At 44.1% G+C, this 14,358-nt stretch overlaps 1 protein-coding gene across 1 annotated transcript; it reads right to left on the bottom strand.

Moving 5' to 3' along the window:
• Positions 1-519: 519 nt before the first annotated feature.
• On the bottom strand, positions 520-13,881 carry LOC309579500 (uncharacterized protein; the record flags this gene model as incomplete). The annotated part of the gene is made up of 8 exons (XM_082292874.1): positions 13,756-13,881; positions 10,009-10,131; positions 9,598-9,764; positions 7,686-7,757; positions 5,346-7,140; positions 2,568-2,702; positions 2,294-2,474; positions 520-773 (listed from the first exon to the last, which is right to left on the bottom strand). The coding sequence occupies exons 3-8, from the start codon at positions 9,741-9,743 to the stop codon at positions 520-522; spliced, it is 2,583 nt and encodes an 860-aa protein (XP_082149000.1). The 5' UTR covers positions 9,744-9,764; positions 10,009-10,131; positions 13,756-13,881.
• Positions 13,882-14,358: the final 477 nt, after the last annotated feature.

The raw sequence follows: 14,358 nt of genomic DNA, 5'->3' as shown, positions 1-14,358 counted from the left end.
AAAAACCACCACCACAGCAGCATGCACCGCTCCTGACACAGCGATGGGGAGCAAACACTCGGTGATCACTCTGGCTCTGGAAAGAGCTACACGTGGTGCAAAAAATAAAAATAAAACAAACCCTGAACGATTTTTGAGTACCCTTAAATACACTAAATTGTCTCACTAACAAAAAAAAAAAAAAAGGAGAATTAAGTCCTACCACACTCTGGTTTCTCAGGTCCTGGCCTGACTCAGGGCTGATACAGAGCTTTGGACAAGCACGTGAGGAAAGGCTCAGCTACTGTTTAGCTCCTCTGAACATTAAAACTCTCAGCAGCATCATTCAAACGGCGCTAACACCACGACAAGCTGTGCCTCTCCACGCCAGAATCCCACTACCAGAACTGCACCACTGACCAGGCACATTAATTAACCCTTTTTGCCTCCTGACATCCTATGAAAATCCACCTCCCACGGTGCTGGGCAGGACCCGAGCCCTTCCCTCCCCACCCTCGGCTTTCCTTTCGTTATCTGCGGTCATTCCAAAACCCTCGTCGCTTCCTCAGCTTTTTCACTTCCTCTGCTTTCATGCTCCACGCTGCTTTTCTCCTGGGTGCTCGTGCTTGAAGGACAAAGCTCTTGCAGTGCCCCTTGAAGAAGCAGCTGTTGTTTTTCGGGTCCAGCTGGGGGGGTTTTTGGCAGAGTCGCCTGCAGCGCGCACCAGAGCGCGGTGCGAGCCCTGCGCGTGGCACCAGCCAGGGCTCGCAGGGCAGCTGCCAGGGCCAGCACGTCTGCAACAGGAAAAACACATCAGTGGACAAGCCTGGGAATGTTATTACATGTTTTGGTTTTTTTAAATTGCATAAATTCATTCAACTCGCGGCCTCGAGCAAACAGGACTTAAGGGGTATCTGAGCTGCACCAGTAATGACAGCTACAACATCTCATGTGAATTGTCTCTGCAAAAAGGGGCTAAAATGCTGGTGGACACTGGGCAAGCTGCTCTCCTGAGGTTGCAGGCAGGTTTGGGACTTTGCAGGGAGAAGAAGGGAACAGTGATTTTTGGATGGGTGAGTAAAAGCACAAAGGTCCAGTCAAACTGAGATAAAATCCTAAAGCAGCTTTACAGGGGATTTGCTTGCAACTGTGAATCCTGCAAGGCCAGCAACTGCAAACCTGCACATTTCCAGCCAAAAGTGCTGATACTGCAACCTTTCAGACAGAGATTGTTGACTACATCTGGGACTAAGTGGACCAAGCTGCTCCTACACTTCTCTGGGAATTTAGGAAGGGCAGGGGTCTCACCAAAACCTGTCACTCAACAGGAGGGACCAGGACCTGAGGAGACCATAACTCATCCTAACAGATGATAGAGCTGTTATTTGTAGGATTGGCAATATTTAGATATCATATTGGCAATAAATCTGCTCATATTCATCCATTTAACCACTGTGGCCCACTTCTCCTGCCTGGCCAAGAACCTTCCTTCTACTATTCCTGACTCACACTTGGAGTTAACACCACGTGAAAATTTTAGGAGTCATTTTAAAAGTCAGTTTGCATATAGGACTATTATTCTAAGGGCATGACGTTTTAAATTTACTTTATATTTTAATTTTAGACACCTGAATTGCAGAAGCAAAACATTTTTACTCTCTTTCCCTCACAAGGAAGAACTATTCCACAGCCAGAAGCACCTCACTGTCCACTTCAGCAACAAGGAGTGAATTCCTCTTTTGTCCTGAGACAAAGGTATTTTCTGAGGAAAAAAATAATATTATCTTTTACCCCAAACCATGAATTGCCACATTTACTGCTGCTACAGGTTATTCTGGCTTTACTTAAATGGAATTCGGGAAACGTGGAATGTCATTCCTGGTGGGTTTGTGATTTATGTAGCTAGACCATTGATTTACACAACACTGGCAATTTTTTTTTTTGTTATTTTGTAAGGAGCAGAGAAAGTATAGCCATAGCAGTAAATAATTCTACTTGCTTAAAATTCTACTTGCTTTTACTTTTAGAACCACCATTTATGGTTAGGTAACATCAGTGAAGAGTTTTTACAGTTCTCTTCTAGTCAAGAGGAAAAAACTTCCAAGTTTTAAACTAGTAACAGGAAAACCAAAAAAAAAAGCAATACAAATCAAAGTGATTTAAGTCTTAAAAAGCAAAATTGTCTATTTGCAAACCTTCTTTTGCTGAAGTGACAAGAATTGCTGCGTATCACAAATTTGCATTTTTAAGTGGAACATATTCACAATTAAATCCTCGACAAAGCTTTGCCAACTCCAGGAATGGGCAGCATTACCTTTCTCACTGTTATAGCGTGGCACCCCGTGGCTCTGGGGGTTAGCAGCGTTCACAATCTCATCCTTCCGACGTGCCTGGGTCACCTGGATGGCTTCCAGGTGGAGCTCCAAGGCCCTGGAGATGTTCCCGTGCACAGGGGCACCACCAAGCCTCTCCATTTTCCCTATTAGCGTGAGCACCTGGCAGAAAACACCAAAAAAACCCCAAAGCATTGATTAATAAACAAACAAATCCTGCAGGAACTGCGGGAATTGCAGCTCCACAAGGCCTACCCTGGCTCGTTCCCGGCACTGGTCGACAATCAGGCGATCCACGCGGGATGGGTTCGCAGGGAGCTGGGACACGGGGCTGCTGCTGGAGCTGCAGATGCGCTGCCCTGGGAAGTGTCTGGCAAGGTCAGCCTCAGTCTGCAAGGGAAATCATTTCCCAGTGTGATTGTTTGAAATCAGCACAGTATTAGCAATCCGGTGTTGGAGCTGCTCAGAATTTTCAAGTGGATTCGGAGTGAGCGGCCTGTGTTAACTCCTGAGGGCATTTACAGAAAGGCGTTCCCAAATATCACCAAATGGGCTGGGAAGGGACTTCAGTGATCATCTCATTCCACCCCCTGCCACCAGCTGGGACACCTTCCACTATCCCAGATTTCTCCAAGCCCCGTCCAGCCTGGCCTTGGACACTTCCAGGGATCCAGCTTCTCTGGGCACCCTGTGCCAGGGCCTCACCTCCCTCACAGCAAAAAACTTCTTCCTAAATCTAATCTAACCCTGCCCTCTTTTGGTTTAAAGTCATTCCCCTTGACTTATCTCTATATTCCCTCATTGAAAGTCCCTTTCCAGCTTCCTTGCAGGAATCCTTCCCTAATTCAGACAGCACTGCTCAGTGGCAGCTTTTAGAACAAAAGCTGTACAACTTTATTCTAATTAATCTTAGACACAGACCCAACCAGATTCTGGTGTAGCACCCAAGAAATGGGTAATTGAGTTGGTGCTGACTGATGGTGGGATCTGATGAGCTTAAAGGTCTTTTCCAACTTAATGATTCTGTGATTCCATGAATTTAAACCCTGACCCTCTCACTGCTTCTCTCAACCATCACATATTATGGTTATTAAAAGAACCAGGTGATCACAGCAGCATAAATTGCATCTGAGGTGCGTCAGGATGAAACCACTTTTAACATGAACTGATAGCAGCTTTTTAACAGAGAAAGTATTTTTCTTCAACAAAGAAAATGTTTAACACAACAGCCAAACTTCCACTGAGAGTGATTTTGTCAGTCTAACACAGACAGTGACTAAACATCACCAAACCTATTTTTGGATAAGAAATCCTTACACCTGGAATAAAAAAGACACAGCCTGCAGTATATTCCATTTCTCATTCCTTCTCCAGGGTACAACAGATGTAGGAGAGAGGGGTCAGGTGCTGCACTGCAGCTCAAAGCTAAGTCCACACCCACCCTGTTTACATCTGTACTCAGAGTATGTGCTGAAGTCCTTCTCTTTTTGCTTTACTGATACTTCCACAATATTTGGTCCCTGCCCCGGCCTAATACGGAGTACAAGAGCTGACTCTACCTGCACTCATCATCTGAGGAGCCTGAAAGGCATCCAGAAAAAAAAAATGGATGGGGAAAGGATCATGGATTCATATAATGACACCAGGTAATTAAGAATTACAACTAATAGGCAATTGACTAAGCTACACACACATTTAATATTGTGGACAACGCCCAACTTGTGGAAATGCTTTAAATGTGAGATCCCTGGAAAAGTGAGGTTTATGAAAGGAGACAGGGAAGCTGTGACCCCAAAGCAGCTGCAATGAACACGTTTCTGGGAGCTGAAAGGGCTGAGCGATTAGGCAAGGCAGAGAGAATTAAATCAAATCCCAGGGGGAGCTTCTCTCTTCTTGCAGTCATCCCCTCCTGAGGAACGTGTGCTTTGGCTGTAGGAGCAGGAGCCAGGCTAGGGCAGCTGGCTTGGAGCACTGAGAACAGTTCATATTCTGTAACCACAAAACACCCTGAGAAACCCAGAGCAGCTTGCTGGGATAAAACTGGATCACTGAGAACGGACCAGATCAAGGGGGTCAGTTAAGCCCCTCTGATTAATAAGTAGGTGGTACAAGGATAAACAACTCTCCTTTAATGATGAAACCAAAAGCATGAGACAAAAACTATGACTTGGTCTTTGCAAATGACTGAATTGTCCCAAATCCTGCTCGAGAACAGGAAACAAACACTGGAGCAAGAACCATCCCTTTCTCACTTCCAGAGAATTCCTGAAAGGCCAGGCAGGCAGAGAGGAGCCTTCTTTAAAAGAATCCATGTGAGAGCAACACAGGCAGTTCCAATCACAATTTCAAAAGTCCACCAGCAAGGCCCTGCAGCTGATGATGGAAAAAAAAAAAGGTGTTTTCCAGATCTGGTTTGGTCAGACACCTTTACCCAGAGCCCAGGAGGCTTCTCACACGCAGAAGAAGCCAAGCACCCAGTGCATAATTAGAACCAGGGATTATGGACAATTTAGTTTCTGAGCCCTGGCATGGAATTCAGGGATTTGACTCCTCTTGGGAAAGCATTCCTGCTCCTTTAGAGCACAGAGCTTTCACTCCCAAGTGCAATACCCTCATTAGCAGAGTGATCCCTCCCTGCCAGCAGGTCTGGGAACGAGTCTGAGGCAGGAAAGTGACCGTAACGAGAAGAGCGTGAACTGAAATTTCCTTTGGGAACAAGAAAAATATTGTAGTTTTTCTCTACAGCCACATGCAGGGTGCCCAGGATTAGTTACTTCATTTTCTTTTTTACTAAAGCCAGAAATTTACTACAAAAAAAAAAAAAAAAAAAAAAAAGAGTAAGAGAAAGCTGCAACTACTACTGACAGTAAAAACCCAAGTCAAATTAACAAAAAACCCCCCAAACCAACCAAAAAAAAAAAAAACCCGAAAAAACCCCAACCAAGCAAAGAAACCATAAAACCTCCTGTCTTTCTTCACATGATCTAAAACCAGTCAAGTCTTTATCAGGAGTCATCACCAGTTGTGGTTTACCTTCTTCCTCTCTTTCTCCAGAGCTCTCCACTGCTCATAGCACTCCTCCAGTCGGATGTGAAGCTCGTTAGCGGGGCCACTGCGGCTCCTGGGAGGTCTGAACTTGTTAAATGGGGTTGGAAAGGCAAAGTAGGGGGCAGGGATTTCCCCAGGGAAGAGATCACTGATGAAGGGACTCAAGGGGTTGAAGTCGTCGTAATGAAAAAGATCAACAAGGTCCGAGAATGGAAATGGCGGCGGAGGGAAATTAAAATTATTTCCTGATGAAAACAGTTGGTGATTGAACAGAGGAAAGCTGGGCTTTTGCTTAAAATCAGACATTAATGGAAAAGGAGGAAGCAGAGAAGGATTGATGAAATCTGACAAGCTGGCACCGTTCTGCTCGTGCTTTTTCGGGAACGCGCTGAAGGATTGGTGGTTTGGGGCTGTAGATCCCAAATGAGGGATCCAATTCCTTCTGCCTCTTCTGCCCTCTTTATTGCCATTTTCCTGGCTCTGCTTTTTTGGGAACCTCTGGTATTTCTCAGGGTCTTCACCTGCAGCTTTCTGCTGCACGAACCAGTCAGGTGAACAACGAACGGGGAATTTATGGCACCCGTCCTTATTGATCCCAGCGTCCTCCTGGGATCTTCCAGCAGGTCTCACCTGCTTCTGACTCTCTGAGACAAAACGAGGAACCCCCAAATGATTGGAAACTCCATTTGATGTTTGTAACCTCCCACCTTTCCTGGGAGGGAGGGCAGGTAGGAGCTGGGAGTAGTAGGAGGGCTGCGTTAGAGGCTGGTGGGTGGGAGAGCCCCCAGACATGGTGGAAACCCCTGATGAGGACTGGGGGCTCGTTGCCATTTGTATTCCATATGGAGCATCAGATGCAGCTGCCAGACTTTTCCCATCCAGCCACACACCCCCCTGGTATGAGGAATAACTCCCATTCTGCACGTTTTTCACAGATAAATCATACTCAGCTACTTGATGAGAGCTTTCCTTAGGGCCCAGATTCACCGTGCACTCATTATTATTGTTATTATTAAAAACATCCCCCAAAGTAAAGCCACGATGGCCATTAGGCACATGGGTTTCCTGGGGTTTTCTGCCTGTTCCTCCAGAAAAGTGATTTTCTTTCAGGGGTTGATTGAGAAAATGAAGTGATGGATGGACAGATGACTGCAGTTTGGGAGCAGCTGTGAAGTTTTCGTATCTTTTAGAAAACAGGTGGCTGTCCTGGGGTACCTTATCCCAAGTGTTATCCATAGGCTGATTGGAAAGATCAGGGGAATACTTAGTTTGTCCTTGGGGATAATTTTTCAGAGCTTTTCCTCTTGTTCTTTCGCTTTTCCAAAGCTCCTTCTGAACGCTGGGGCATTCCCTCATCCTGTTCCGAGGGAGAAAAGGGCTAAAATTGGACCCACATTTTTCATAGTCTCTGTTTACCCTCCCGTGGTCATAAGTGCACAAATGCTGGTTACAGCTCCCATTTGGGAAGGAAAACCCCTCCTGGGGAACCGTGGTGGTGGTGTTTTGCAAAGAGGACTTTTCAGGGTAAGTGTTCCTCAGGGCATTGTCAGGGGGAGCACGGGGAGAGAGCCAAGACTCGATGAGCTGAAGGTCTCCCAAACCTCTGCGCAGCATCTCCACATCAGGAGGCTCCTGCAGGGGCTCCTGAAGGCAGCTGGTGCCCAGCAAGTTGGGAAAATCCTTGTTTGGGACAGAACGCTGAGCTGGAAACCCTGGGAACTCCCCATTGCTGCCCAGATCAGGTGTCCACACAGGGGGAAACAATCTTGATAGAGAATTCCTGTAACAGAGTGAAACAAACCTCCTGTCATTACTTTAAAAGGTTTCTTACTTTAAAATAATTCACATATCATGGTTATTCCCCAGAATTACATTGTTAACCCATCATACACAGCTCTCCTCAAAAACAGGAGAAATATTCCTACTGCAGTTGAGCAAATGCTCTGTGAAATCTCATCACCAACACTGTTTTATCTGCTGTATGTTCAGAAATGCACAGTTTATTTGGATTTATTAAATATTTCAGATTCCACTGTATTCAGTCAACTCCCTACTGCTTAAAACTAATTATCATCTTTTTTTCCTCCTCAAATGCTCCAAAGCTGATGGAAAACTAGAAAATTTGCATTTTTAACAGTCCATTGTTTTGTTGGGTGGGTTTTTTTTTTACTGACAAGTGAAATAAAGACACTTCAACATTTTAAGGGGATTTAAAAGGCCTTCATTACTCAACTCCGAAATAACTAAAAATGTGTATCACATCAGTGTGACAATGGGCATAAAAACCAACACACAAGTGGATAAGAACTCTCAGAACAAACTTACCAATCTGTAGCCGGTTCTGGCTTGTTTGGCTCCTCCAAAATGCTTGACACCAAACCAAACATATCAGGGCCACTGCCAGAGTAAGAAAGACTTATTGGTGCCCTGAAAAAAAAAAAACCAAACCCAAAATAAAAGTTTTCTCTCCTAAACAAAACAGGCAAAAAGAAGATCAAACCTTTAATTTGTTTAGCAACATTTTCCAGTTGTTCTGAATTTAATGTGTCCTCAGCATCCCTGGGCAGAAATGTTCTTGCATTTGTGAATTCGATAGCCCAAGTGAAAGAGAACAATTTTCCTGACTTTTTGTTTCACCAGAGACTCTCCAAGCAGCAAAACATTCCCCTCTCCTTCCAAGAAACAAAACTATTCTACAGACATTCCTTCAAACCTTGACCTTCTCATTTAGAGCATAAACAGGATTAATATTCTCCAGGTCTGGAGCATTCTAATTTATCTACTTCAAATAATTCAAAACCTCTTATGTTGATCTCAAAAAAATAAGTTATATATACACTTAAATTATACTTTAGTTGAACCACTTTGTAATCCCCTTTTGGACAGGATTTGGTCAAAATTTTAGCAAATTTCTGGCAAACACCCAAGGCTTTAAACAATTTTTAAACAAACCCAACTTTTACTTCAGGTGCAAAATGAGATTTTTATAGAGTTGTTTGTAATGACTCCTGACTCTTACTCACAAGTTAACTTAAACAATGCTATTAAAGGTCTCCTTCCCTCTCTGCTCATTGTTTTGCTCCAATAAACTTCCCTCACCACCCTGTTCTGATTCCTTCCAGTGTTCCTGAAGATCTCTGAGTTTCCCCTGGTGCCCCACAACTGCTCACTGACTTTGCTGATTCACAGAGACCAGAAAATGTGGGACAAGTTGTTAGAAAATTACCTTTTTCATCCCTTGCCACTGAAAATCAGTGAAAATCACACCCTGCTGGCTTTTAAGACCTCACCACATTTTTACTTCTCACTCCCTCTCTGATTTACTCCATGACTGCTCAGTTTGCTCTTTAAGGGATCTGGTCTGTGTGATTTTATTTGGGATACACCAAACTGCAAAGGCTCTTGAAAATGTTTTGTGAATGCAGAACTGGTATTTGATAACCAGATCTTTTCTGTATCTTTGTCAAATAGCAAAGTCTTTTCTTTTTCTATTTCTTTTTTTTCTTTTTTTAAGGAGACTTCAAGGAGTATTGAATATCTGCAGGCTCAGAATGGGTGTAGAATGGATTAAGTAACTCTGTAGCTTTTTCCTTTTTAAAGCTATCTTGCAACAATCTAAAGGCTGCTTTTAAGAAAATATTGTATATTTTAATTAGCAAATTGCCACTCCTTGCTTAAAATTAACTCTTACAGCTGACACCAAAGCTGTGTGATCCTTTATTCAGAAAAAAAGGATCACTCTGACACTTCCCACTGAAAACTAGCAAAAAAAATAAAGATTTTTTTGCAATCCATGTACCTTCCTTAAGGTATCTTTCACCACCTTGGGAACCAGAGGACTTCACTTTCTCCCCACCTCAAATTTTGTTCCTTACTAAGCAAATGATAGAAAAAAAAAAATGCAGTGAGGCATTAGAAATGCTCATTAAAAGAGCATTTTCTCATCAAAAGCTGCTGTGCCAGCCTCCACCAACCAATTCCTCCCAAAAAAGACAACATTCTGTCACCATCACCTGGCTTTGAGAAAGAAAAAAGAAAAACCCTCCCCCACCTTTTTTCACCACCTCAGTAATAACCACTACAGAGCAAAGAAAATCTACTGAGAGTTTCCAGTGATACCAGAAACTCTCTCCCCAAAAAAAAAAAAAAAAAAAGAGTCAAGAATCCCCCATTTGTTCTTCACCACAAGAATTCCAGTGCTCCAGAACCCCTAAGGCCACAACAGGAATGCTGATACCTTTTCTTTGGGCACTCCTGAAAGGCAGTTTGGGATCCAGGATCCTCAGCACATCCTGGCCAGTTGCTGCACAGCCGGGAGGATTCCAGAGGCGTGGGGGGACTGGGGACTGCTCCCAAAAATGGGGAGAACAACTGAGTGTCCATGGTTTGCTCCCTGCTGTTCACCTGGGGTGGGAAGAGAAGGGAATGGTTTTTAGTATTAGATGTTCACACAGTGAGCAGTACAGGCAGCAAAAAGCCAAGCTTTGCTTTTACTTCCTGAACTAAAGGAATTTTTTTCAGGAATGTGTAACGCAGCCACGACAAAAGGATAGAGTCTAAATCATGTTCCCTCCTTTGCCTTAAATTAGGCCAAGTCTGACAAATCTGTCTTCTAAAAATAAACACACAAATAACAGAACTGACTTACTGCACAGTAACAGGAATTCTCCACAGGTTTCACATTGTAGGTGTTGGCGTGGCACGTTCACAGCTCAGAATCTCCTGCTCTATGAGACTGGGAATGCACCTGTCCCAGGCAAACACATCCCCTCTGGAAAACAAAGGGGAGAGCCATCATGCATGTCAGATCCCCCAAAAACACAGAACATTCCAATGGAGAGCCCGTGGGAAGCAGGGAAACTCCACGGAGCAAAATGTGGGTAAGAAAAGTAACCCAAGCACTGCTCCAGAAAAGAATACTACAAATAAATTATTTATTCAGAGATTATTTATACCAAAAAAGACTGGAGCAGATGATACCTGAGGTCCCCTCCAAACTGGAAGGGATGGAATTTAATTTCTCTTCCTTGCTATAAATCCTTGGCCTAGTGAAAGCTGTCACAGACTCAGCTCTCCCTTCCTGGGCACTGTCTGAAAAGGTTGGGCAGAAATATTCTCTGGCCAGGTGTGCTCCTACCAAGAACAGGACAGGACAACCCTGCAGTGAATGTTTTTAAATCAAAAAAAAGTTTACCCTGAGAGTTTATCACTTGCTATAAACTGATTTTACACATCCAAAGAAATCTCTATTAAATAAGAGAATTAGAGGTACTAAAACCCTGTGGAGGCTACACAAATATTCTGGAAAATTCCATATGAATGTGCTCTCAGTGCTCATGTCATTAAATCAGGCACAAGAACAACTCACACAGGTCCATTCTGACCCTGCAGAGGAGGGGAGGAGACTTTCTGCTCCAAATGACTCCTGAACAAACACAGGTATCCTTTAGGATCCAGCAAGGCCAGAACTCCACAGGAATTTAGCAGAATCCCCACACCAACACCCAGCCCCTGGTGCTGTTTGGGCTACCAGGAAGCACCACTGAGAGAAATTCCTGCTCCTTGGAGCGGCTGTAAAATACTTGTGCATAGATTAAAAATAGGATCTGTAACAAATGGATTTATGTTTTATTTTCAGAGTCATTAATCACTGCTAATGTGAGTTGTGCAGGACAATGTGTCTAAAGCCCAGATGAAGAGGGACTTCATGTACCCTAGATAAGGCTCAGTGCTTCCAAAACACTGGAGCCTGCCCTTCCACCCAGTCAAACACAAATTCTCCTCTGGGGTTCACACAGGAGCTACTAACAAGTTGCAGGGAAAAAAAAGGGGAGAAAAACGGGATAGAATCATCTCAAAGTTAAAAACCAACAAATTAAATGCTGCCTCTAAATAAAATAAAATAAATAAAAAAAAAGAAACCAAATTATAACTCTTACAGTCTTCAGTAGGGCTTGCACTTTATTCCCCTTCAAATCCTGGGAAAGCCACTGGTGCTAATAAATTACCTTCCAAAAAAAAAATAAAAATCTACATCTAGAACCCAGATGGGTTATTGGGATGGATTCTTTTCATTCAAACAGCTGAGGAGCAGGCAAGCAAAAGTATTTACCAAAACCATTCACTATTTCCAAAAGCCTCAAGCAGTTCTTTGTGCTTAGATTCTCTTCCAAAGTGTCTTTCGAGGAGAAATACATGAGCACAACTTCATCAATAAAATGCTAATATTTCAAGTATAAATTGATATTAAGGAGTATCAAAGCTATTAGACATTGATACTGTTGTGGCATGAAAAAAGGAGAGATTTAGACATTAAGAGAAAGTTGTTCCCTGTGAGGGTGGGGAGGCCCTGGCACAGGCTGCCCGGAGAAGCTGTGGCTGCCCCATCCTTGGGAGTGTCCAAGGCCAGGTTGGAGCTCCCTGGGATAGTGGAAGGTGTCCCTGCCCATGGCAGGGGGTGGAATAGATGATTTTTAAGGTCCTTTCCAAGCCAAAACATTCTGGGATTCTGTGATCTTGCAAGATCAGTAAAGGATGTGTCCGAGACATTTTCCACGCAGAGGTTTCTGCCTCCCCAGCGCTGCCTGAGATGGGCGGCTGAAAACAGAGATCTACCCCTTGTGAAAATCCTCTCTGCAAAGATTCCACAGCACTGGGAATACAGCAGGACACTCCCCTCTTATTCCTCATTACTGGAAGTGTTTTGTTCCTAGTGCTGTCCAGCAAAGCACTGGAAGCAGTTCAAGACTGTCGCTGTTATTCCGAGATGCCACAAGCTGCTGGCAGCGCACTGGAGGCCCCTCAGGCAGCCTGGAAGGAGTTTCAGGAGTTTTCATGGAGAATCCTAAATTATGCCAGTGTTATGTACATCTGGGGGACTGAAACAGAATGATTTGGGTTGGGAAGAGACCTGCAACTTCCACTATCCCAGACTGCTCCAAGCCCTGTCCAACCTGGCCTTGAACAACTCCAGGGATGGGGCAGTCACAGCTTCTCTGGGAATCTGTGCCAGGGTCTCACCACCCTTTGGGAAGGATTTCTTCCTCTTTAGAGGTGAGAAAAGTTTATGGCTCATATCACACTTACAGTTCTCTGAAAAGGTATTTTATAAGCTGAAAAATAATGTAATCACAGCTAAATATTGCTTCATTGTATAATCAGAAGAAACTGCTTTCACTGACATCCAGTCCCATCCAAAAGTTCTTGATTTTCCAAACAAAAAGCAATGAAATTAGCCAAAAGCCTTTTTACAGCCACTTATCCTAAAGCTGCAGGATCTCACTGCTCCAGAGCACTGCAAGAACAGCCCTGATAACAACAGTAAACAGCAGCACTGCAGCATTATCACATCCACACTGAGGGGATTCTGCTCTGATTTCTTGGCAGGATAAATACTTCCTGTTTATTTCTTGGGTTTTGTTTCTTGGCAGGATAAAGCAAACAGAAAAAAACCACTGTTTTGGAGGGGTTTTTTTAAGACTTCTAATAACTCCCACCTATGGATATATTAATCTATAGCACGCTGGGACTGTCTGACTCATTCAGGGTGCACTGCTAGGGATTCTCTGAAACCAGGGGGTAAAAAAAAAAGTTAAAAAAACCCCCAGAAAACTCTAAATTGCTTTTTTGGATTACCCAGGAAATGAACCAGCAGAAGTAAACAGGCAACAAGGATATGTAAAAAAACAAATTCAGGGGAGAAAACAGGGCAGTTACTCGGATCTCTTAATATCAGGGCTAAAACCATAAAAACAGCAGATTACTGAAGACTTCCTCCTAAATCCTGAACTCGCATCATCCAGAAGATTTGTCACCACCCCAAAGGGAAACGTTCCTTTTCAGCAGCTAAAGAACCAAGAAACTTTTTTTTCCTGAAGAAAAAAAAAATCAAGTCTGCCAGATCCCTCTTAGCTGGCTCAAAAGCACTTTAAAAAAAGCACCTTTTAAGGTGGGCTGTTTGAGGCAATAAATACATTTATGAAGTGCTTGTTCAATATATGGGTTCTGCTGCCCGATTACAATTAAGAACATTCACAGGCTCATGGGCCATTTGTTTATTTTGTTTTAACACAAGCATCTAAATACTCATTTCATACCAGCAAAGATTTTTTGGGGGTTTTTTTTGGGTCTATGGTAACTTCCAGCAGCTGTTCTTCAGGACTTTGTGGTGAGTCTCACAAAGACAAGAAGAGTGTGGGAGGACCTGCTGCCTTCTGTGAGCAGAGGATCACTCTCCTGCCCTGACACAAACAGGGAAAGCTGCTCCATCTGGGATGTAACATTCCCTCCAGGTGCTGAGGTTTTCATGTAATGTGGCTATTCACTATAAAACAAACACCTCACACAACAAGTTTTTATTTCTGTTTCCCCGCAAAAATGCGGTTTTTGGACTCACTTGTGGCTGGCGATGCCCAGGGGTGGCACTTGGACCGTGTCCTTGTTATCAGTACCCAGGTTCTCTCCTCTGGAGTGTGCAGCATTGCGTGGAGGCAGGAATTAGACTCCTAAGGACCAACTTCTCCTGTTTAAAAGCAATTAAAAAAACCCAAAAAAAGCAGTTACCAGGTCTGTCAGAGTTGTGTTTATACATTAAACACATTTCATTGCTCCTTCCACTGTGTCCCCACGCACACTCCCAGGGCTCCTCCAGTACCACCATCCCTATCCCAAGGCAAGACAGGGAAGTCCATCCTTCCAGGGAAGGGAACGGAGCTGGGAAGGGTCTGGAGCCCCAGGAGCAGCTGAGGGAGCTGGAAAGGGGCTGAGCCTGGAGCAAAGGAGGCTCAGGGGGGACCTTGTGGCTCTGCACAAGTCCCTGACAGGAGGGGGCAGCCGGGGGGGTCGGGCTCTGCTCCCAGGGAACAGGGACAGGAGGAGAGGGAACGGCCTCAGGCTGGGCCAGGGAAGGTGTAGATTGGATATCAGGGAAAATTTCTTCCCTGAAAGGATGGTCAGGCACTGGAGCAGGATGACAGGGAAGTGGTGGAATCACCACAGT

The sequence above is a fragment of the Coloeus monedula genome (assembly GCF_965178545.1).
Source record: "Coloeus monedula genome assembly, chromosome: 1".
In the NCBI taxonomy this organism is placed as follows: domain Eukaryota; kingdom Metazoa; phylum Chordata; class Aves; order Passeriformes; family Corvidae; genus Coloeus; species Coloeus monedula.
Note: the sequence above shows the minus strand (reverse complement) of the source record. Positions and strands in the feature narration are given on the sequence as shown.